The sequence below is a fragment of the Macrobrachium nipponense genome, chromosome 24 (assembly GCF_015104395.2).
Source record: "Macrobrachium nipponense isolate FS-2020 chromosome 24, ASM1510439v2, whole genome shotgun sequence".
Classification (NCBI taxonomy): Eukaryota; Metazoa; Arthropoda; class Malacostraca; order Decapoda; family Palaemonidae; genus Macrobrachium; species Macrobrachium nipponense.
Window position 1 is genome coordinate 8,588,179 of NC_061091.1, and position 19,013 is coordinate 8,607,191.

A 19,013-nucleotide genomic window follows, 5' to 3' on the forward strand; every position below is an offset into this window, starting at 1 on the left:
AAGATCTTCCCTCCCATCATGAATCTTAGAAACTTCCGTGAAGAAGGATGGATAGGCACATGGATAAGCGTCCTGAAGATCTAGGGACACACCATCCAGTCCTGGACGAAGAGCCGCCAACACTGAAGAAGTTGTCTCCATGGCGAACTTCCTCTTTCTACGAAGACATTCAGGGCGCTTACATCCAGAACCGGTCTCCATCCTCCTGAGCTCTTGGGAACTAGGAACAGTCTGTTGTAAAAACCCGCAGAATGAGGATCTTTCACTAGTTCTATCGCCTCCTTCTCCAGCATAAGATCTACTGCTAGAGAGAGGGCTTGATTCATGATGGGGTCCTTGTACTTGGCTACCAACTCCCTCGGAGTCGTCGTCAACGGAGGTCTTGATAAGAAGGGAATGAGGTAGCCTTTGCGGACAATCGAGAGTGCCAGTTGTCCGCCCCTTTCTGGGCCCAGACGTCGCGGCAAACTTCAGAAGTCTGGCACCCACTGATGTCTGGAGAACTTGAATACTACTTCTTCCCTCTGATGGATCTAGAGGTCTTCCCTCGTTTAGCGGGTCTAGATCCTCTAGAGAAGAAGCTCTGCAGGAGGGACTCCTCGAAAGGGCTCCTGCCTAACTGGAGTCTCTCTCTTGGTTTTAGCCTGGAAGAAGAGTGAGGCTTCCTGGTAGACTGGGCTAGGATGTCCTGTGTAGCCTTAGCTGAAAGGGCACAAGAAACATCCTGAATGATCTTCTTAGGGAAGAGTTGAGGAGAGAGCTGAGAATACAGGAGAGAGGCTCTCTGAGCATGAGATACTGATTTAGTCAGGAACGAACAGTAAACAGATCTTTTCTTGATTACTCCCGCTCCGAAAAGGGAAGCTACTTCACTCGATCCATCACTCACTACCTTATCCATACACGTGAGAACACTGATAAGATCCTCAGGTGAAATGGAAGCCGGGGTCTGCGTCTTCTGGCCAAAACGCCCAAAGACCAGTCTAGGAAGTTAAACACCTCCAGGACTCGGAACATTCCCTTCAACAGGTGGTCAAGCTCATTCATACCCCCATGTCCTCTTTAGCAGACATGAGGGCAGAGCTCGGAGGAGGAATCCACCAGTGAGAAGTCCGAGTCTGCCGGGAGGGAAGAACAAGGGCCCAAGGTTCTCCCGATTCATACCAGAATCCTAGTTTTCCAGTTAGCTTAGAAGGAGGGAAAGAGAACACCGTCTTCCCTTTCTCTTCCTTCGAAAGAAGCCACTCACCAAAACCTCTAAGCGCCTTCTTCATAGAGATTGCAGGCTTCATCCTGACACAGGATGAAACCTTTGAAGTTTTCGAGGTTGAAAATAAACGATAGAGGCGAGGGCGGGGCGACAGGAGAAAGGGCGTCTCCGAATTCCTGAAAGCAACAGGTCCGTCAAACGCTTGTATGAAGAAACGGAGGAATCTTTAGTAATTTCTTCTTCCGAGGGATCCTGTTCTTCCGCCGAAGATCCTTCACGATCCTTACGATGATAGGCTGTCTTGTCCTCAGCCGAGAGTCCATCCTTGGAAGAACGTCTGGAAAAGAACTCTGACATCTAACCGGGGAAGTCATAACTTCCGTTGAGATTCTGCCTGAAAACTCCTTCTTGTCAGGATGAGGGCGTATTCTAGGCTCTTGGCGCCTAAAACGAACGCAGGGCGAAAATCTGGTGAAGAGCGCCTATTAGGCGAAAAGCGTCTATCAGGCTCCTGGCGCCTGTCTAAAAGAGCGGCTGCCTGGCGAAGAGCGCCTGTCATGCGGGAAGCGATTATCAGGCTCTTGGCGCCTGCTGCGAGGAGAGCGAATCTCTGCGACGAGCGCCTACCAGGAGAGAAGCGTCTGACAGATTCCCGGCGCCTAACTCGAGGAGAGCGAAAATCGGGAGAATAGCGCCTTGTAGTAGAAGAGCGCCTACCAGGCTCTTGGTGCCTGCTAAGCGAAGGGAGGCTGACAGGAGAAGAAAGCGCCTGTCTACCAAAGGGCGTCTGGTCACAGGAGAGCGGAAGCCTGAAGGAGAGCGGCTCCCATGAGAAATACGCCTACCAGGCTCCTGGCGTCTGCCAGCGGGAGAGATCCTGTCTCGAGACGAGCGCCTGTCAGGAGAGGCTCGACTATGCCTGGGAAGCATGCCCCTTGTCCGACGGAGAAACGATGTCCGCAGGAGAGCGCCTGTCCGTTGAAGAGCGCTCGTACTACGATCCACTCCTGGAGAGAGGGCGGTTACCTGACGAATAGCGTAAACCTGGAGAAAGAGCGCCTGGACTTCTTTATCGGGATCGAGACGTCCTTCCTACGACAAGAAGTCACTATAAGAGTCAGCCAGAAGACCGTAATCTCCGCCGCCTGCAGACTAGCCAAAACACGTGTAGGAGATTTAACAAAGTCCTTCACGGGAGACGCAGCTCGATCCTTACTAGGAGAGCGAAACTCCAAAGACATCCTCGGTTTCTTCACATCCAATCCAGGATTTTCCGAAAAAACTTCAGGGCTGGAGGGGGGGAGAGCGGAAGAAGCCTGCAGGCTCTCTTCGACGGCCGAGAAGCTTCCGAGGAGCTCCAACCACGCTTGGGCGAAGGAGAAGGCGAAGACGAGAAGCATTGCCGTAAGACTTCTTCTCTTGGCGGCGATCCAAGGTAGCCTGGAGCGAACATCAGGCGCTACCGAGGGGACGCCTGACCGGTGGGGGTTCTCCCTAACCTTCCTGCGGCTTTCGACTTTCCTCCTCCACTGGGTCTGGGAGTCTGGAAGAGGTCTAGGCCTAGAAGCATTAGGGAGCCGATCAGACGCACCCTCCACTGAACTGGGATCACTGCACAAATTACTATCACTCTTACCTTCTAGCACTTTAATTTTCAGCTCCATGCTGCGAATAGTGGCTCTCATAGTGTCCACCTCCGAAGGCGCATCTTCGGGTTCGATGCAGGAAGTCAGGGGCTGAAACTGGTAAAGGCGCTACGTTCTACAACAGGGTTATCAACTTCAAACTCGCTAGCGTGAGACCTACTAGAACTCCTAGAAGAAGCTTTCCTAACCTTTGTCCTTCTCAAGCTTTCTTACATAAGAGAAAGCGCCTTCCATTTCTTCTTCATTCAAATTACCACATTCATTACAAGGGTTAATAAATGAGCAGTCATTCCCCTACACCTCATGCATACTGTGTGAGGGTCTACACCGCAGCTTTCGGTAGCCTCACCTTACAATCGCTAACAGAACAAACTCTGAACATAGTTGATTTCTTAATTTCTAAATCAGACATAATGAAATTCCAAGAATAATCAAAAGAATAATAAAAAACCGGTCCACAAATCGCAAATGCCAAGCCAAGGAGCAGGTACTTCACCAAAAGTCCGATGAAACAATCCAGGGCGAAAACGAGTAATAATCCAAAATCGAGAGGTATCGACAACAGATGTAGTCGACACCGGCGACAGAAAAATTATGACTGGAAAGGGGGATTGGTTCATACACCTGCCACCCAGCGGCGGGTGGGGTAGATCACCTGACCTACCTGTCGCATTTGCCACGAGTTTTGAATTCTGTCGTGACGTCAGAGACGTAAGCTAAGTATATATCTGGCAGGAAAGTTCATGTACAAAAAGTTAAAATTAAAAATAAAAAACTTTACTTGCATATCCTTTTGCACAAAAAATAACTTTTCGTCAGTGGTTAGAAATAAAATTTTTATACTTTGCTGATAAATTTAACTGATTAACAAAATTAATACAATGAATTAGTATATAAAAAAGTGGCTGGTCACCAGTTACATTACTCAAAATAAAAATATGATCAATATAATAATTTTGTAAGACCCTTGGAAATACCCTCGCGACCCTAATTTGGGTTGCAACCCTGCGGTTGGGAACCACTGCCTTACAAGTTAGTACGTACTACCATCAGTGCACCTCAGGTAGTGCAAAGGGTGCTTGCATCATCCCTTCAGTCCATAGTTGCAGTCACTCAAATGTCTCTTTATCTCCATTCCAGCTTCATTTCTCATTTCTTCCATCTTCCTCTCCTTCCTCTCTGAACATTACTTTTAATGCAATAGTGGAGTTTACTACTGGTTTCCTTTAGATCCCTCTTTTATTTTTAGAATCTGTATATTGCTGTCCAAGTACTCTACTTGTTTTTATCTTTTCATTGTCTTAAGTACTGTATGGGTGACAGTACACCAATTCTTATCTGTACAGCCTAAATTTCACATTTCATTCATTCATTCCTTGGCTCACTTTCTACAGATAACATTCACAGCTTCATTACTACAAAACAGACACTTGTCTCCTTATTACATGTATACATACAACTATACAACACAAGTATTTCACAACTTACATTATGGATTTCAACTCCATAGCACTGAACCAGATGGGGATGTCTAATTCCCTCAAAGATCCTCAGTTCATCTGCAACTCTTCGGATGGATCTATGGTCATTAGGCTGTAGTGGTAACACCTTCATTGCCATCAATTCTCCCGTATTATTATTAACTGCTGTGTAAACTTTCCCAAAACGTCCTGCACCTGAAAATCGAGTAGTTACATGATAGTACCAGGCTTAAAATATATGGAAAATATGGCCATTTTGACAAAAGTATTCAGTAAGGAATTTCCAATTAAGCAATTGCTTAAGATGGTTAAATTTTTCATTATTACCATAAACTATTTAACCAGCCTGAGAAGAGCCTTTAATAATAAGGCTCAGAGATCTGGATAAATTAATTCTTTATAATCAACAATTGTTCATGCGCGAACAAACCTTTGGTTTTAAACAATAGGATCATTTCTAGCGCCAGCACTGCTCTCTAGGCCACGCACGGCATTCCGTGCAGGGATTTGTTATTGTACAAACGTTAGAGAAACACCTACTACAGGTGACGTGAGGATCTGTCGCAGGCAAAGCCAAAAAACAAGAACACAGAAAACCTGGAGTTCCAGGGCACACACTTTGACAAGGCCAATATGGAGCAGAAGCCATAATAACGGCACACACATACTAAAACATAAGCAAAACAGGCAATGAACCGGGTAAAGGCCGAGAGAGGTCAACCACAACTCTTGCCCAGGTAAGAAAAGACTTGTGCTGGCATAGATGCATGATCCTTGACCACTCTTCACCCAATATACGCACGCGTTGCCTGATCTCACAAGATTCCTTGCTTTCATCTGCGATTCAACCGAATCCAGCTAGGTGCTAGAAATTATCTTATTGTTAAGACCTAAGGTTTGTAGCTATGAAAAATACAAATTGTCTTAGGAAATTTGTCATTTTGTCAAGATTTCTGTTGCAGAGCTATACTTAGAAACTAAAAGCTGTACATCCTAAGATACAAAAGCCTTCGCCTTGACTCCTTCCATATTAAGACTAATAAGTAATATCATCACTACACTACAGTATTCAGTGAAATGACCAAACAATTATAGATTAAAATGTAAAGTTTGGAAATTATTTTTTAGCAACAGTCTGGCCATTCTTGATCACTGGTCCATAACTTTTTAATGAAAACTAAGTTTTTGTAAATTATGAGCAGCAGTGGAAGGAAGCAGTTCTCTCAGAATCAAGCATAAAACAAGTGTCACTACTTCACAGTGATATATATGGATAGTTTCAGCAATAATGACTCAAACTAACTTACAATCAGTAAACATAAAATTACTTAGATAACACATTTGCAAACATGTAACATAAACATTTTCTCTAAATAAGGAGTAGTCAACAAATGAAATTCATGATGCTGATTATGGGGTGAAGGCCAAATGTAAAAGTTTAAACTATGGGCCTACGAGCAACATAAACACAAATATTATGGTTTCCCATAAAAAGGTTAAGACTTTGCAGATATAAAAGCCACATAACAAATTTTCACCGGCAGACACAGGTCGAACCCAGAAATATGTTTATTAATATTTTCAAGTAATGATAATAATAGAACTGTAATTACATAACTTATATGTGATAGTATTTTAAAGAAATACAATAACCTTTACATTTCACTCTTTTAAATAAGGATAATTCTCTCTCTCTTTTTGCCCCACAAGGCAAATGGTCCTTGATACCTGAAGTCCTTCTGGAGGGAGATTCCCCTTCCAAACAATAACCTCTCCGTCTTCCATACACTAACAAGTGTTTTCCATCAAGGTAAGAGTGATGTTGATTGTTCAAAAATAATTTTGGGGATTTGGAATGCATTAATTGTATTTACATTATTCCCTATGGGAATTATTGTTTCGGTTTTTGTACATTTCAGATCTTGTGGGAGGTTCTGGAATGGATTATGTACAAAAACTGAGGTTCCACTGTAGTACTTCTAAATAAGTAGGTAAGGTGATCCAAAATAACCCATACTAAGGACTACGAATATTAGGGAAACGAGAGGTAATTTCATCCTGGATTATGCTCCCAAAAATTGGGATGTATTTTATATGCTGGCAAATATGAACGTAAATGTACTCGTACGTGAAAGTTTACTAAGTAGTACAGTAATACTGTAAACTCCAAGTACAATTAGCTATGACAATAAATACAGCAACCATTCACAGATATATGCCCTTGCCCAATTGCCCAACAAAAGTTACTGACCACTAGCTCAAGCCAACACCCTACACTTTCTGCCTTCCAACAGTTTACAATGACAGATCTACAGATTTTCACTACCATTATTTATTATTTTTACAAGAGAATTTTGCTTTTCAGGCCATGAGACATATATGTAGTTACTAGAAGTTCATTGTGGTCTCCCTACGGTCCCAAGCAGCATGATTTTCTGCCTTTCATTTTTCATCAGTTTCCTTCAGTATTTTCCCACTTACCTGCACAGCATCTTTACCTTGCTTTGACAAAATATTTAAGGTGAGCCCTAGGATTAACTTTTGATTGAGGACACAGCTCTTTTCTTTCCAATTTGAAAATAATTCTGGAGAAACTAAAGTTTACCTATTTAAGCAAAATGACATTTTATTTTTATAATGTTAAAAAGCAACAGTGACAGGCGGAGTAGAGCCAAAGAGTAGAAAATAGCAGCAAACATAAATTTCTAATTTATTTACCATAGTAAAATGTTCTCGTAATCATGGAATTACTAAAGTTCCTCATCTCACTGGCTTCACAGTTTCCTATTGAGCACTGCCTACAGTGTGTCTTGCATGGTGCAATTTAAGCATTACTCATGGTTTTCTGCATCCTTATGTCCCACAAATTTCACCCTTCTACTTTTCATCATTCCCTTTAATCTCACCCTACCTAGCTGTCTAACTCCCTTCACTTTGTCTGGTTAATTTTTTCACCTTTTGTTGAAAGACAAGTTCTTCAGAACAGTCCTATAAGTCAAGGAAAGGGGCTTTCACTTCTCTTATCCTTCTAGTGATTGCTTCTAATAGCTTTAACCACTTACCTGGTCTTAAAATTCAGTCTACATACATTCTGAACATCATATTACATTCTGAACATCATATGTTGTTGATTTCTAGTTTTACCTCTTAAATTTGTATTTTTCTTACCTTTCTTCCCCCTTTCCCCCCTCCTACCCCTGCTTTCTACATACTGGTTTATTACACTGTACTTTCTTTTGTTTGACATGAATAACATAAAAGTCCTATCTGGCCTAAATTACACTCTTCGATTAGAATGAAGTCTCTATTGAATTATTTCCCTTCAATTGATAAGTATTTTTGTTTTATACTGTACTTCAGACAACAGCTGAAGTTAAAAAAAAGTTTACATGATCCCCCCCCAAAAAAAATTCTTCCGAATCTAAACTTTCAAAATATGTAAAAACAATTTAATTACTTACAACTACAGAAAAGAATAAGGCAATGTAACATGTACTAACCAATCTTAAATCCGCGCTGCCAAGAAAAGCTAACATTACGTGGCTTGAAAGTTATCTTGTCTCTCTGAGTTGCTGACACTCTCCCAATCACCTTGTCTTCACGAAGGGAAATCTCAATTCTCTGATCCAGAAGTGTAATCTTCCGTTGTATCCGTTCAATTTGGTTTTTCTGCTAAAAGTATAGAATAAAATAATGTTATGATCAAATAATACTCTGCAAACCAGTAAATGCGAATCTAATTATTGATATACATGTACATATGATAAAAAGTTGAGATTGTACTACACGATAAATGAGAAAAATATTTCTTATCAAATAAACCTGATTTACCTTGAACTTATCCTATCATCATTTATTTAGGGGTCGAAAACTTCAAAAATTCATAGCTTTGGGCTAACCTGGCTCAGCACAAAAGGGATTTTGACGTAAGGAAAAATCTATTTCTGGGCGATTGGCTCGTGTCGCCAGCGAAATATCCTTTAATCTATTATTTCTAGGGTAAATGTACTAACACATACCAGAGAATAAATAAAATAAAGAAAAAAAGGTCAGTAAAACTGACTCGCTCACCCTCCAAGAGGGTGTCGTATGAACACTAGGCGAGTGAGACCACTACCACGAGCCAAAAAACCAATAGAAATCTCCCACAACAAAAAACCCTCCATGAGGAGAGCCGACCCACAGAGTGAGCAGCTCGTACTACTACTACTCCATCCCATGCTGCCGACTGCTGCACTCTGGTGGCATCCTGAAGTTAGCAGACAATCTTGGGCGAAGGGATGGGTAGGGTGGGATTTCGCTGGCGACCACGAGCCAATCGCCAGAATAGATTTTTCCTTACGTCAAAATCCTTTTCTGGGCTCAGCTCGTGTCGCTGCGCGAAATCGTACCAGAGAAATAGCACAAGATTGTAAACAAAGTAATAAAATAAATAAGAATAGGTCTCAAATAAAAAATAAAGGTAAATATAAAAAAGAATAATAATTGCTAAAAAGATACAAATACACAGTGATACAAAATAGAAATATGCTTAAATTACTCTTAATTCTAAACATGTTTTCTTATCATAAGGTAATTTACATATGTACATAGGTAAATGGCTTACATGTAACAAAATGGTATCTGTGTAAAGGCATGTATCAAATATAATAGGCAATTAGAGTAGATCAAATGAACAAATTAAACAACAATGATAATATATAAGGAATGGCATGACTTAATATACAAAACCCGTAACCATTATAAATGAGATGTATCCCCTAGCATAAAAATAAGGGGTAACATCCATGAGATCAAAATCCATAATCATCTGTGAGTGTCCCTAGCAAAAACTAAGGGGCACCCACTACATCATCATAAAAGCAGCTAAGACACCAGGTGAATGGAAATGAACACGGTAGGAATAGACGAACTGTTGGTGAAGCAGGTAGAAAGGCACGGACTAGAATCTTCTACTACGAATTAAACTAGAATCAGGGGAAACTATGTTTCCCGCTGCTACTGCTGAAAATTTCAGAGCTTCCAAGGACTTAAGGTAATGGCGTTTGAACACTGTCGGCGATTTCCACCCTCGGTTATTACTTTTTTCAACTCATCGAAGTTCATGTGTTGGAAATAATTAATTGAGGTGGCTACTGCCCTAACATCATGTGCTTTCGGGAAAGAGTCAGGATTGGCTTGCTTAATAAAGTACAGGATTTGCTGCCTGATGCCTTTAATGGATAAAGTACCACCTTTTTCCCCTCTTAAAGAGGGGACCCGATGAGATGAGGAGGTCCTGGACAGAAAGGCTCGTAAGGTTGTAACTGGGCAAAGAGATACATCTTGTGGAAGGGGTAGTACCTTCCAAGGTTCCCACCTCATCAAAGGATCTTCATTCTTTGCTAAAAAGCTACGTTCCGGAGAAAGTAGTACTTCCCCTGTGGGAAGGATTGAATATGATCCGGATCTCTGGATAAAGCCGACAGTTCTGAAATTCTTGCTCCTGAAGCTAAGCTTAATAAAAAACAGGGTTTTCCTTAAGAGCATTATACACGAGCATGTGTCATTGTCGGTTTCTGAAGCCAGTTTTAGAACATCGTTTAAGAACCATGAAACTGACGTAGGCCTTACAGAAGGTCTAAGTCCGAGCACATGCCTTAGGTAAGAGAACGAGAAGTAAGGAATCCGTCAAGTCTATGTTGAACCCAAATTGAAATATCTTTTTCAAGGCTGACTTGTTTGTCGTAATCGTGCTAGCTGCTAAACCTTTTCCAAATAAGATCTGAAAAGGATATAGCTGAATTAACTGTCATGATTCTAATATCAGATTCTCTCAGGAAGATTGCTAACTTTTGACAGCAGCATCGTACTGTCTCAAAGTTGAATCCCTTTTATCGGATTTCAAGAGAATATTCTGAGGGTCAATATTCGCATCTCTTTTTGCCGCAAACTTCATGAAATCCATAAAGTTAGGGTTTTGAGAATCCCTGAGGAAGCGAACACAGTCTTCGTTTGTACTGACTGGGAGAGCTTGGGATTGGGGATCCGAAGAGGACGAAGGCCCAGCTCCAGAATTAGGGGATACCAATTGCTCTTCGGCCAGTCTGGGGCTACTAGAGCCACTTGACCCTTGAACGTCCTGAGTTTGTTTAAAACTTTCATAAGAAGATTCACTGGGGAAAGACATAAATCTTCTTCCAGTTGTTCCAGTCTAGAGCCAGGGCGTCCGTGGCATAGGCCAGAGGGTCCAGGTTGGGGGCTACATAACAGGGAAGTTTGTGATTCGCTTGAGATGCGAAGAGATCCACCTGTAGCCCTGGGACTCTTTTGAAGGATCCATTGGAACGAACTGTTGTCCAGTGACCATTCCGACTCTAGGGGCACTGATCGGGATAACGCGTCTGCTATGACGTTTCTCACTCCAGCTATGTGAGAAGGAGAGATGCCAACTGAACTTGTCTGCCAGGGAGAAGATGGCTACCATCACATGATTTAGATGACGTGACTTGGAGCCTCCTCTGTTTATACAATGTACTACCACTGCGCTGTCCAGAACTAGCTTTATGTGGGAGTAACTTTTTGGTTTGGGGGCGCAACCTTTTTTAGAGCCAAGAACACTGCCATTGCCTCCAGTACGTTTTATATGGAACTGACTGAACTGAGGTGACCAAGTTCCCCCCCCCCCCCTTGAACCTTTTGGACCTGTGAATACCCTCCCCAACCGCTTAAGGACGCGTCTGTGTGGATGGTAATCCCTGGTGGAGGGAACTGAAGAGGGGTACTGACACTGACAAATTCTTGACTTTCGCCCACGGCCGAAGACGATTCTTTAGAATCAGAGGACTGAGGATAGTTTTTGTCCCTGGCCCTGACATTTGCTCGTGAGCGCCAGATTCTGGTTAGGTCTTTCAGTTTGGCTTTCATTAAGACGTTCGTCACTGATGCAAACTGGAGAGAACCCAGGATCCTCTCCTGACTCTCCTTGACGCCAGTTTGTGACTTAGAAATTGCTTGACTGACTTCGCTATTTCTTTCCTTTTGGTTGATGGAATCGACAGAGTATGGGAGGATAGATTCCATTGAATGCCCACCACTGAAAGTCTGACTCTGGAGTGAGTCTTGACTTGGTCCTGTTTATCTTGAAGCCTAGATATTCCAGGAACTGAATCACTTTCAGTGTAGCTCTGTTGCATTCCTCGACTGTTGAAGCCCAGATCAACCAATCGTCGAGATACGCTACTACCATAATCCCTTGTGATCTGAGTTGTTGCACTACCGCTTCCGCTAGTTTCGTGAACACCCTGGGTGCCACGTTGAGTCCGAAGGGAACTACCTTGAAGGAGAATGCCTGGTCTCCTATCTTGAAACCCAGATACGGACGGAAGTGTCTTGCAATAGGGATATGATAGTAGGCGTCTGTAAGATCGATAGAGGTGGTTGACGGCCCCCCACGGAGTAAGGTCCGCACCTGAGATCGTGAGCATCTTGAACTTGTCGCAGCGGATGGCTAAGTTTAAGCGGGACAAGTCTAAGATTACCCTTCTTTTTTGTGAGCCTTTCTTTGGCACGCTGAACAAGCGACCTTGAAATTTTAATCTCTCTGACTCTCGCTATAGCTCCTTTCTGAAGGAGGTCCTCTGCGTACTCTGTCAATTCTTTGGAAGGAAGTTGACGGAAGGTCTGGATGGAGGTGGGTTTCGTCAACCAGCTCCAACCCAGGCGGCCTTTTGACACTATGCTCTGAGCCCATTCGCTGAAGTTCCACCGGTGGCGAAAGTGAAAACAGCCTCCCTCCTACCTGAAGTTCTTCATTGGTTCTGGTAACCGCCTCGGCCTCCTCTGAAGTGCTTTCCCCTGTTAAAGGGGCCTCCCGACCCTCTCCCACGAAAGGAACGCTTACCTCTGCCTCCCTTACCCGAGCGGTCATACTTCTGTGAAGCTTGACTCTCGAAGGCTTGATTGTAAGCTGGAGAGATGGCATAAGAGGTGGAGGCTGAGGCTGAGGGGATATCACATAAATTGGCTGTGATTGAGCCTTAGAGGTGGAAGGTTGGGCTGTTTGCACTAAGGGCACCGCTGGAACTTGCTGAGGAAAGCGTGGCTTGCTTTTCCTGGTAAGGATGGAAACGCCTAGGTTTCCTCTCCCTTACCTTAGGTGTTAGGTCTTGTCTCCTCTTAGCCGTAAGGCCCAACGGTCCTTAAGGCTCTGGTTCAGCCTCGTAGCCTCTGACTGGACTTCCTTCACCATAGCTTCTGGGAAGAGATCTGCTCCCCAGATGTTAGACGAGGAGTAACCTATTCGGCTCATGTCGAATGGTTGCCTCTTGTAGGACATGCTTCCTACAATTCGTTCTAGCAGTGGCAAACTCAAACATATCCGACTGTACCGTTTGAGTCAGGGCTTGGTCATGAGCTTAAAAAGCGGTTCTGAGCCATAAGCTATGGTTGCTACGCTCGGACATAGCCATAGAGTTAATTGATCTGGCTAATCGCGATTTCGCGTCAAATTCAGCCTGAATAAGGCCATCTAGGAGCCTGGTAGCTTTTCACCAAACTGCTCCATAGCACAGTCCGAGGTTTGAGTTTGCCAAGCTGAAGAAGGTGTTTGGCAAGTCCTCCCACAATTCTCCGGCTGAGGGGAGCAACGGAGATGTGGATCTACTTCCTTCAATTGAGGCATGGGTTTCCCCCTTCTGGGCCGCTGGGATGGTAGACCTCGCGATCTTTGTCAGGAACGGGAGCGGGGTACTCTCATCCATTGTGAAAATGGTAAAGGACTCTTGAAAGGTTGTATCCTGGTATTAGAACAATCCATGTCCTCTAAACATCTGAGCCATTCTCTCTGAGCCTGGTCCTCGTGAATAGAGGACTGTCTCCTTTGGTACCCTATCATCCCGAACCATGGCTGAAGCTGTAAGCCTTGCGTAGCCTATGAACGGAGGCTGGAGGTCTTCCGGGAAGAACTCGAAGTCCTCTATCCTTCGAGTTCCGAATTCCGGTATGGAAATGAGACCGTCTTGGAAGGGGGCGTATGACGCTACTCTCCATGGATTGTTGTTTCATCGAGAACGAGGTAGCGGAGTCATACGGAGGAAGCTGAGTTCCACTCGTATTGGAAAGTGGAGGAGAGGCTAGAGGGGCTTCTCTCAGTCCGGCTATAATGGAGTCTTGGGAAGTAATCCTATCCGACAGACGAGAGATCATTTGTTCCATGCTACTCTTTAGGGACCCAACCAGGTCGCCCACCTGTTGCAACAGGCCAGCATTGGAGTCCAAGGCCGGAGCTGCTGCGGAGGTGGAGGGGTGGCTCTGAATCGGAACCAAGGGTAGCGGAACTGGTGACTCTGCCGGGGTGCGAGATCTCTCTCTGGAGGATTACTCCTCGAGGACTTAGAGCCGGAGCTAGAAGCTTTAGACCTGTCTGCTCCGGGATTCGCAGCCGGAGACTTACGTGAGGAGGATGACGCCGAAGTCGACTTCCTTAGACGACGACGACGACTTAGTCAAGGATTTCACTGCTTGACCCTTGACCTTAGGTCTAACCGAAGCGTCAGGAGGAGTATATAATTCATCACCTGTAAAAGCCTTGGAAGGATGGAGAGGTTTTGCAGAGTAGAAGAAACAGTTACACCCAAGGGTGACCCTTGGGTGTCCACCCTACTGTTACCTCGACCAACAGGTCGTCTACACCTACCATAGGTTCCACATTAATATCTAGAGTCGCGACGACCGTGGAGATATCCTGGTCTTGATCAGTTAATGAGGCAGCCAGCTGTTGTTGGATGAAGGCGATAGTAGTAGGGCCGCCTCTACTGGGTCGACGTATCCTGTCGCCTTGCCTCCGGGGAAGATTAACAGCGCCAACCGCTTCTCCAAGATGTAGGGCATACCCTTGGCGGCGTTCTTCCCAAAACCGCCGACCCAGGCCCGCAGGGAGGGTTGCCAGTGCGGTATCCTTCACTGCCGGCGCCTGGAAGAGAGAGGGCGTAGATTAGATTTAAGAATCACTTAAAACTAAAACTTAAAATATAACTTAAACTTAGATGCCTTAAGTTAAAGTGGATGATGAAAACTTAAGCACTAAAACAGAAGCGGTAGCATAGCTACCGGAGATGGGATTACTCACTCCCCTTTCTAAAAGCTGGCTCACCAGATCGTTAACATATGTTTGGTACGAACACGTCTCATGGTACCAGACCTGGATGTCCCCGTGCAGCGTCGCGCATGGAGCATGGGACCGGCAAACTTCGTGTCCACATGGGTCCTGAAGTGTGGCGGCGCATCCCGGATGCTCACAGTTGGTGGCCTGTAAGTGGGAAGATACATTGAGTATCTTAAAGAAATAACACTTACAGGCTAAAGGACAGAAGAACTCCGTTGCATGCCGGAGCTCGGAAAAAATTTGGGCATAACCCCCCCCTGTCTCGCCTGAATAGGCTCTAATCCCGGAGATATCGGTAAGACATGTAAGGGAGGGGGGGAAAAGGTTTAAGGTACTTTAGAAAAACTTATAGTTAATCTAATAACGCTTAAACCTAAAACTCAAACAAGAACCGGACCAAGTCCAGTGCGTAGCGGAGTTTAGTAACTCAGCAATGCGGTAAGGTTAGCAGGGACCCACTGTATGTTCCGGTCCACCTCTACTGGGTGGACTAACATCTTCCCGCTGGATGCCAGGACTCCGATCAGGAAAGGAGTCCTAGCAAGGTCGGGAAGAGCGAGGAGACATACAGGCTCGAGCGAACCGGAGCGACAAGGAAGCAACGGATGGGGGGAAAGGCCAGTAACCCCCCCCACCCACATCACCACCGGGGGTTCCGGACCGAGAAGCCGGAGAGGTCGCTCCAGTCTGGGTCTGTCCCGTCTCCCTGGCCCCTCCGCCTGGGGGGAGAGAGGGAGGCATGCTCGGGTATGTGGAGCGAGCGTGGGCAGACCGACCCACCCTCCCCCGACTCTATGGAAGAGCGGGAGGAGGGGGAAGGGGGGGACTGGGCAGGCGTCTGGCTGTCTCGTGATCGCGTAGTGACCACGAGGCGGTAAGACCAAAATAAGACAACTAAGCCTAGGACCAACCAAACTGATCAGAGAGATGCTATCGGAAGCAACTGAACTGAAAAGCGTAGCATGGAGACCTACTGGGCCAAAACCGACTGATCAGAGAGATGCTATAGGGAAGCAACCGAAACTGATGAGCGGTAGCATAGGCTCAAGGAGCCAGGACCTAGGCTAAGCCAGACGCCTAACTACCTAGCCACAACAAAATACATGTTATAATAAAATAAAATAAAAGAAAGAAAACAATATAGTAGGAGAAAAAATCCAGGAGTTGTAACGGACCTAACAAACCCGAAGGAAAGTCTACCACTTCCAAAGCTAGTCAGAGGCCGATACTAAGAGCCGGGACTAGGGTCTGGAAAGAAGAAGCCTACATAAGGTAAAAGACATGCATGCATGACAAACCTGAGTAGACAGTACCCTAAGTAAAATGGATAATAAATATAGAGCGTATATAGATAAGGGGATGTTCTAGGTATGGGAGACTGAGAACGAACCCACCACGCGGCAGAACCATGGCTGCCATGCTTCCGACCCCGAGTTCGTATTTATACCTAAAAAAACGGCAAATACTGACTGAGGGCCGGAAAAAACCAACTAACCATAAATACTGAGTACTTAACTTAGCTGCTGCAATAGCTGCACGCTCCATCATAGATAAATCCAACGAAAGGGCACAAAAAACACAGAGAGAAAAATATCACGTGTGACTCGTGTGCGCTAACTGAAAAGGATGGCCACCAGAGGCGCAGCAGTCGGCAGCATGGGATGGAGTAGTAGTAGTACGAGCTGCTCACTCTGTGGGTCGGCTCTCCTCATGGAGGGTTTTTGTTGTGGGAGATTTCTATTGGTTTTTGGCTCGTGGTAGTGGTCTCACTCGCCTAGTGTTCATACCGACACCCTCTTGGAGGGTGAGCGAGTCAGTTTTACTGACCTTTTTCTTTATTTTATTTATTCTCTGGTATGTGTTAGTACATTTACCCTAGAAATAATAGATTAAAGGATATTTCGCGCAGCGACACGAGCTGAGCCCAGAAATAAAATTTAACATTATTATCATTGTCAGAAGCAAAATATGGGCTGACCAAGATCTTGTTTGATTTAATTTTTCCAAGGTTCTCTGACCAACTGGGTGAAAGCAGCACTAACATCACATATACCATATTTTTATGTTCCAAAAAACTCCTGAATTTTACCCTGTAGGGAGTATCTCTTAGCGTGTGCTGTATATGTCACACTATAGATAGTTGTACTATACTTGGCTACAGCTGCATTGCCTTCTGCCGTATAATTTTCATCCGTTCTCTTTGGTCATTTCCTACTCAGCTGTACAACCTCAGTTGTTCCGGTTTCTTAAGAATAAATCCTTTGGGCAAGCCTCCCAAGTCTCATAAATATGAATCAATGGTGCCCTTAAATGATTTTATAAGAATTTATTATAATCCTCAAAAATAACACTGTGACACTGGTCAAATTCCTTTGCCCATTACTGTAGGAGCCACAATTTGTGTTAACTTTCCTACTTAATTTCCCCTAATAATATGTGACAGCATTATTTCTGCTATAATGTTTAACGTACAGTCTTCACCAAACCGAAGGTAATAAAACAAAAAAAAAAATCTTATGTATCACACAAAGAGAGGTAACCTGAAAATAATTTAGACTGAGAAAAACATACAGCTTCACAATATACTAATAGGAGGGCTCAGTGCAAGAGATTAGTAGCAAAGTCACTTTATTGAGTGGAGGAGAAGAGATTTAGATATAGTCAGACAGTTGATGCTAATAAATTGCCTAACTTTTTCTAAATCTCCTCTCCTCCACTCAATAAAGTGACTTGGCTACTAATCTCTTCCACTGAGCCCTCCTATTAGTATACTGTGAAGCTGTATGTTTTTCTCAGACTAAATTATTTTCAGGTTACCTCTCTTTGTGTGATACAAAAGAATTTTTTGATTACCTTCATTTCCTCATTTCCTTACTTAGTAGGAATTGTTAGCCACATAAGCTTTTCATTCATAATAATCAAAGCCTTAAGAACTACCAGGGGATTATCCTATTTATTGTACTCACTTCCTCATTCATGTCTGCTTTTCTACCTGATTAAGCCGAAGCTGTTTTGGGGAGGTGAACTTTTGTGCACGTTTGTAAAGGTGTCCCTATATTCCCTACCCTGTCCGTATGGTATAATAAATTTACTCAAACCATACTACCCTGCCATCACTGTCTTATTAACCCTCTTACGCCGATTGGACGTATTAATGTCGAGTCAAAATGTCTCCCGTATGCCGATTGGACGTATTAGACGTCGGCTCAAAAAGTTTTTTTCAAAAAATTGCGGAAAAAAAAAATACTTATAGGCCTACCAGCCGAAACTTTGAATCACGCGCCTTGGGGGATGCTGGGAGTTCACGGATCAAGGCGTTGTTTTGTTTACAATCGCTACGCAGGCGCGCAAGCGCGAATTTCTTTCTTATCGCACTAAAAGCATCAGTGACACATCTCCAAAATTATTTCGTCACTTTGACATAATTTTTGAACCATTTTCAAATTATCATTTACATTAAGTATTATATATGAAAATGTGCGCAATTTCTATAAAATACAACAAAAAAATACTCATATGAGTGTAGCTTTTATCAGTTTTGAAATATTTTCATATAAATAACGATAAGTGCAAAAATTTCAACCTTCAGTCAACTTTGACTCTACTGAAATGGTCGAGAACGCAATTATAAGCTAAAACTCTATATTATAGTAATATTCAATCATTTGCCTTCATTTTGCAACAAATTGGACGTCTCTAGCATATTTCGATTTATGGTGAATTTATGAAAAAACTTTTTCCTTACGTTCGTGCGATAACTCTTCCAATAAATTTTTTCGTGCGATGTTCTAATGTTTGCACCCTTTTAAATTTGCTGTTACATAAAGTTTTATATATGGGAAATGTGCGCAATTTCATGCACAATACAACAAAAAACAACCCATGGTTGTAGCTTTTATCAGTTTCGAAATATTTTCATATAAATAACGTTAAGTGCAAAAATTTCAACTTTCGGTCAACTTTGACTACCGAAATGGTCGAAAAAACGCAATTGTGCTAAACTCATATATTATAGTAATATTCAATCATTTACCTTCATTTGCAATGACTTGGAAGTCTCTAGCACAATATTTCGATTTTATGGTGAATTTATGAAAAAAAAAAAAAAAAATTTTCTTTTCCACGTCCCGCGCAGTAACTCTCCCAAAAAATCAATTTTTTTTGTGCGATTGTCGAAATGTTTGCACCATTTAAAATTAGCTGTTACATAAAGTTTTATATATGAAAATGTGCGCAATTTTATGTAGAATACAACTAAAAATGATTGAAGGTTGAAGCTTTTCTCTTTTTTCAAAATATTTGCATATAAATCACGATAAATAGAAAAAAAACCACGTTCGGCTCAGAATTTGATTCTACCGAAATAGTTGAAAAACGCAATTGTAAGCTAAAACTCTTACGGCCTAGTAATATTCCGTCATTTTTCTTCATTTTGAAACAAATTTGAAGTCTCTAGAACAATATTGTGATTTATGGTGAATTTTTGAAAAATATATTTACCTTCACTCCGCGCGCCGATTCGCGGCCGCAAG

The 19,013-nt window shown here is 43.3% G+C and overlaps 1 protein-coding gene across 1 annotated transcript in view; it reads right to left on the reverse strand.

Moving 5' to 3' along the window:
* LOC135205848 (mitogen-activated protein kinase kinase kinase 4-like) overlaps positions 1-19,013 on the reverse strand; it is a 65,539-nt gene that overhangs the window by 38,114 nt on the left and 8,412 nt on the right. The window contains exons 6-7 of the mRNA XM_064237101.1: positions 7,838-8,009; positions 4,345-4,532 (exon numbers count right to left, since the gene is read on the reverse strand). Coding sequence (XP_064093171.1) covers positions 4,345-4,532; positions 7,838-8,009 — 360 coding nt within the window. The remainder of the gene's footprint in view (positions 1-4,344; positions 4,533-7,837; positions 8,010-19,013) is intronic.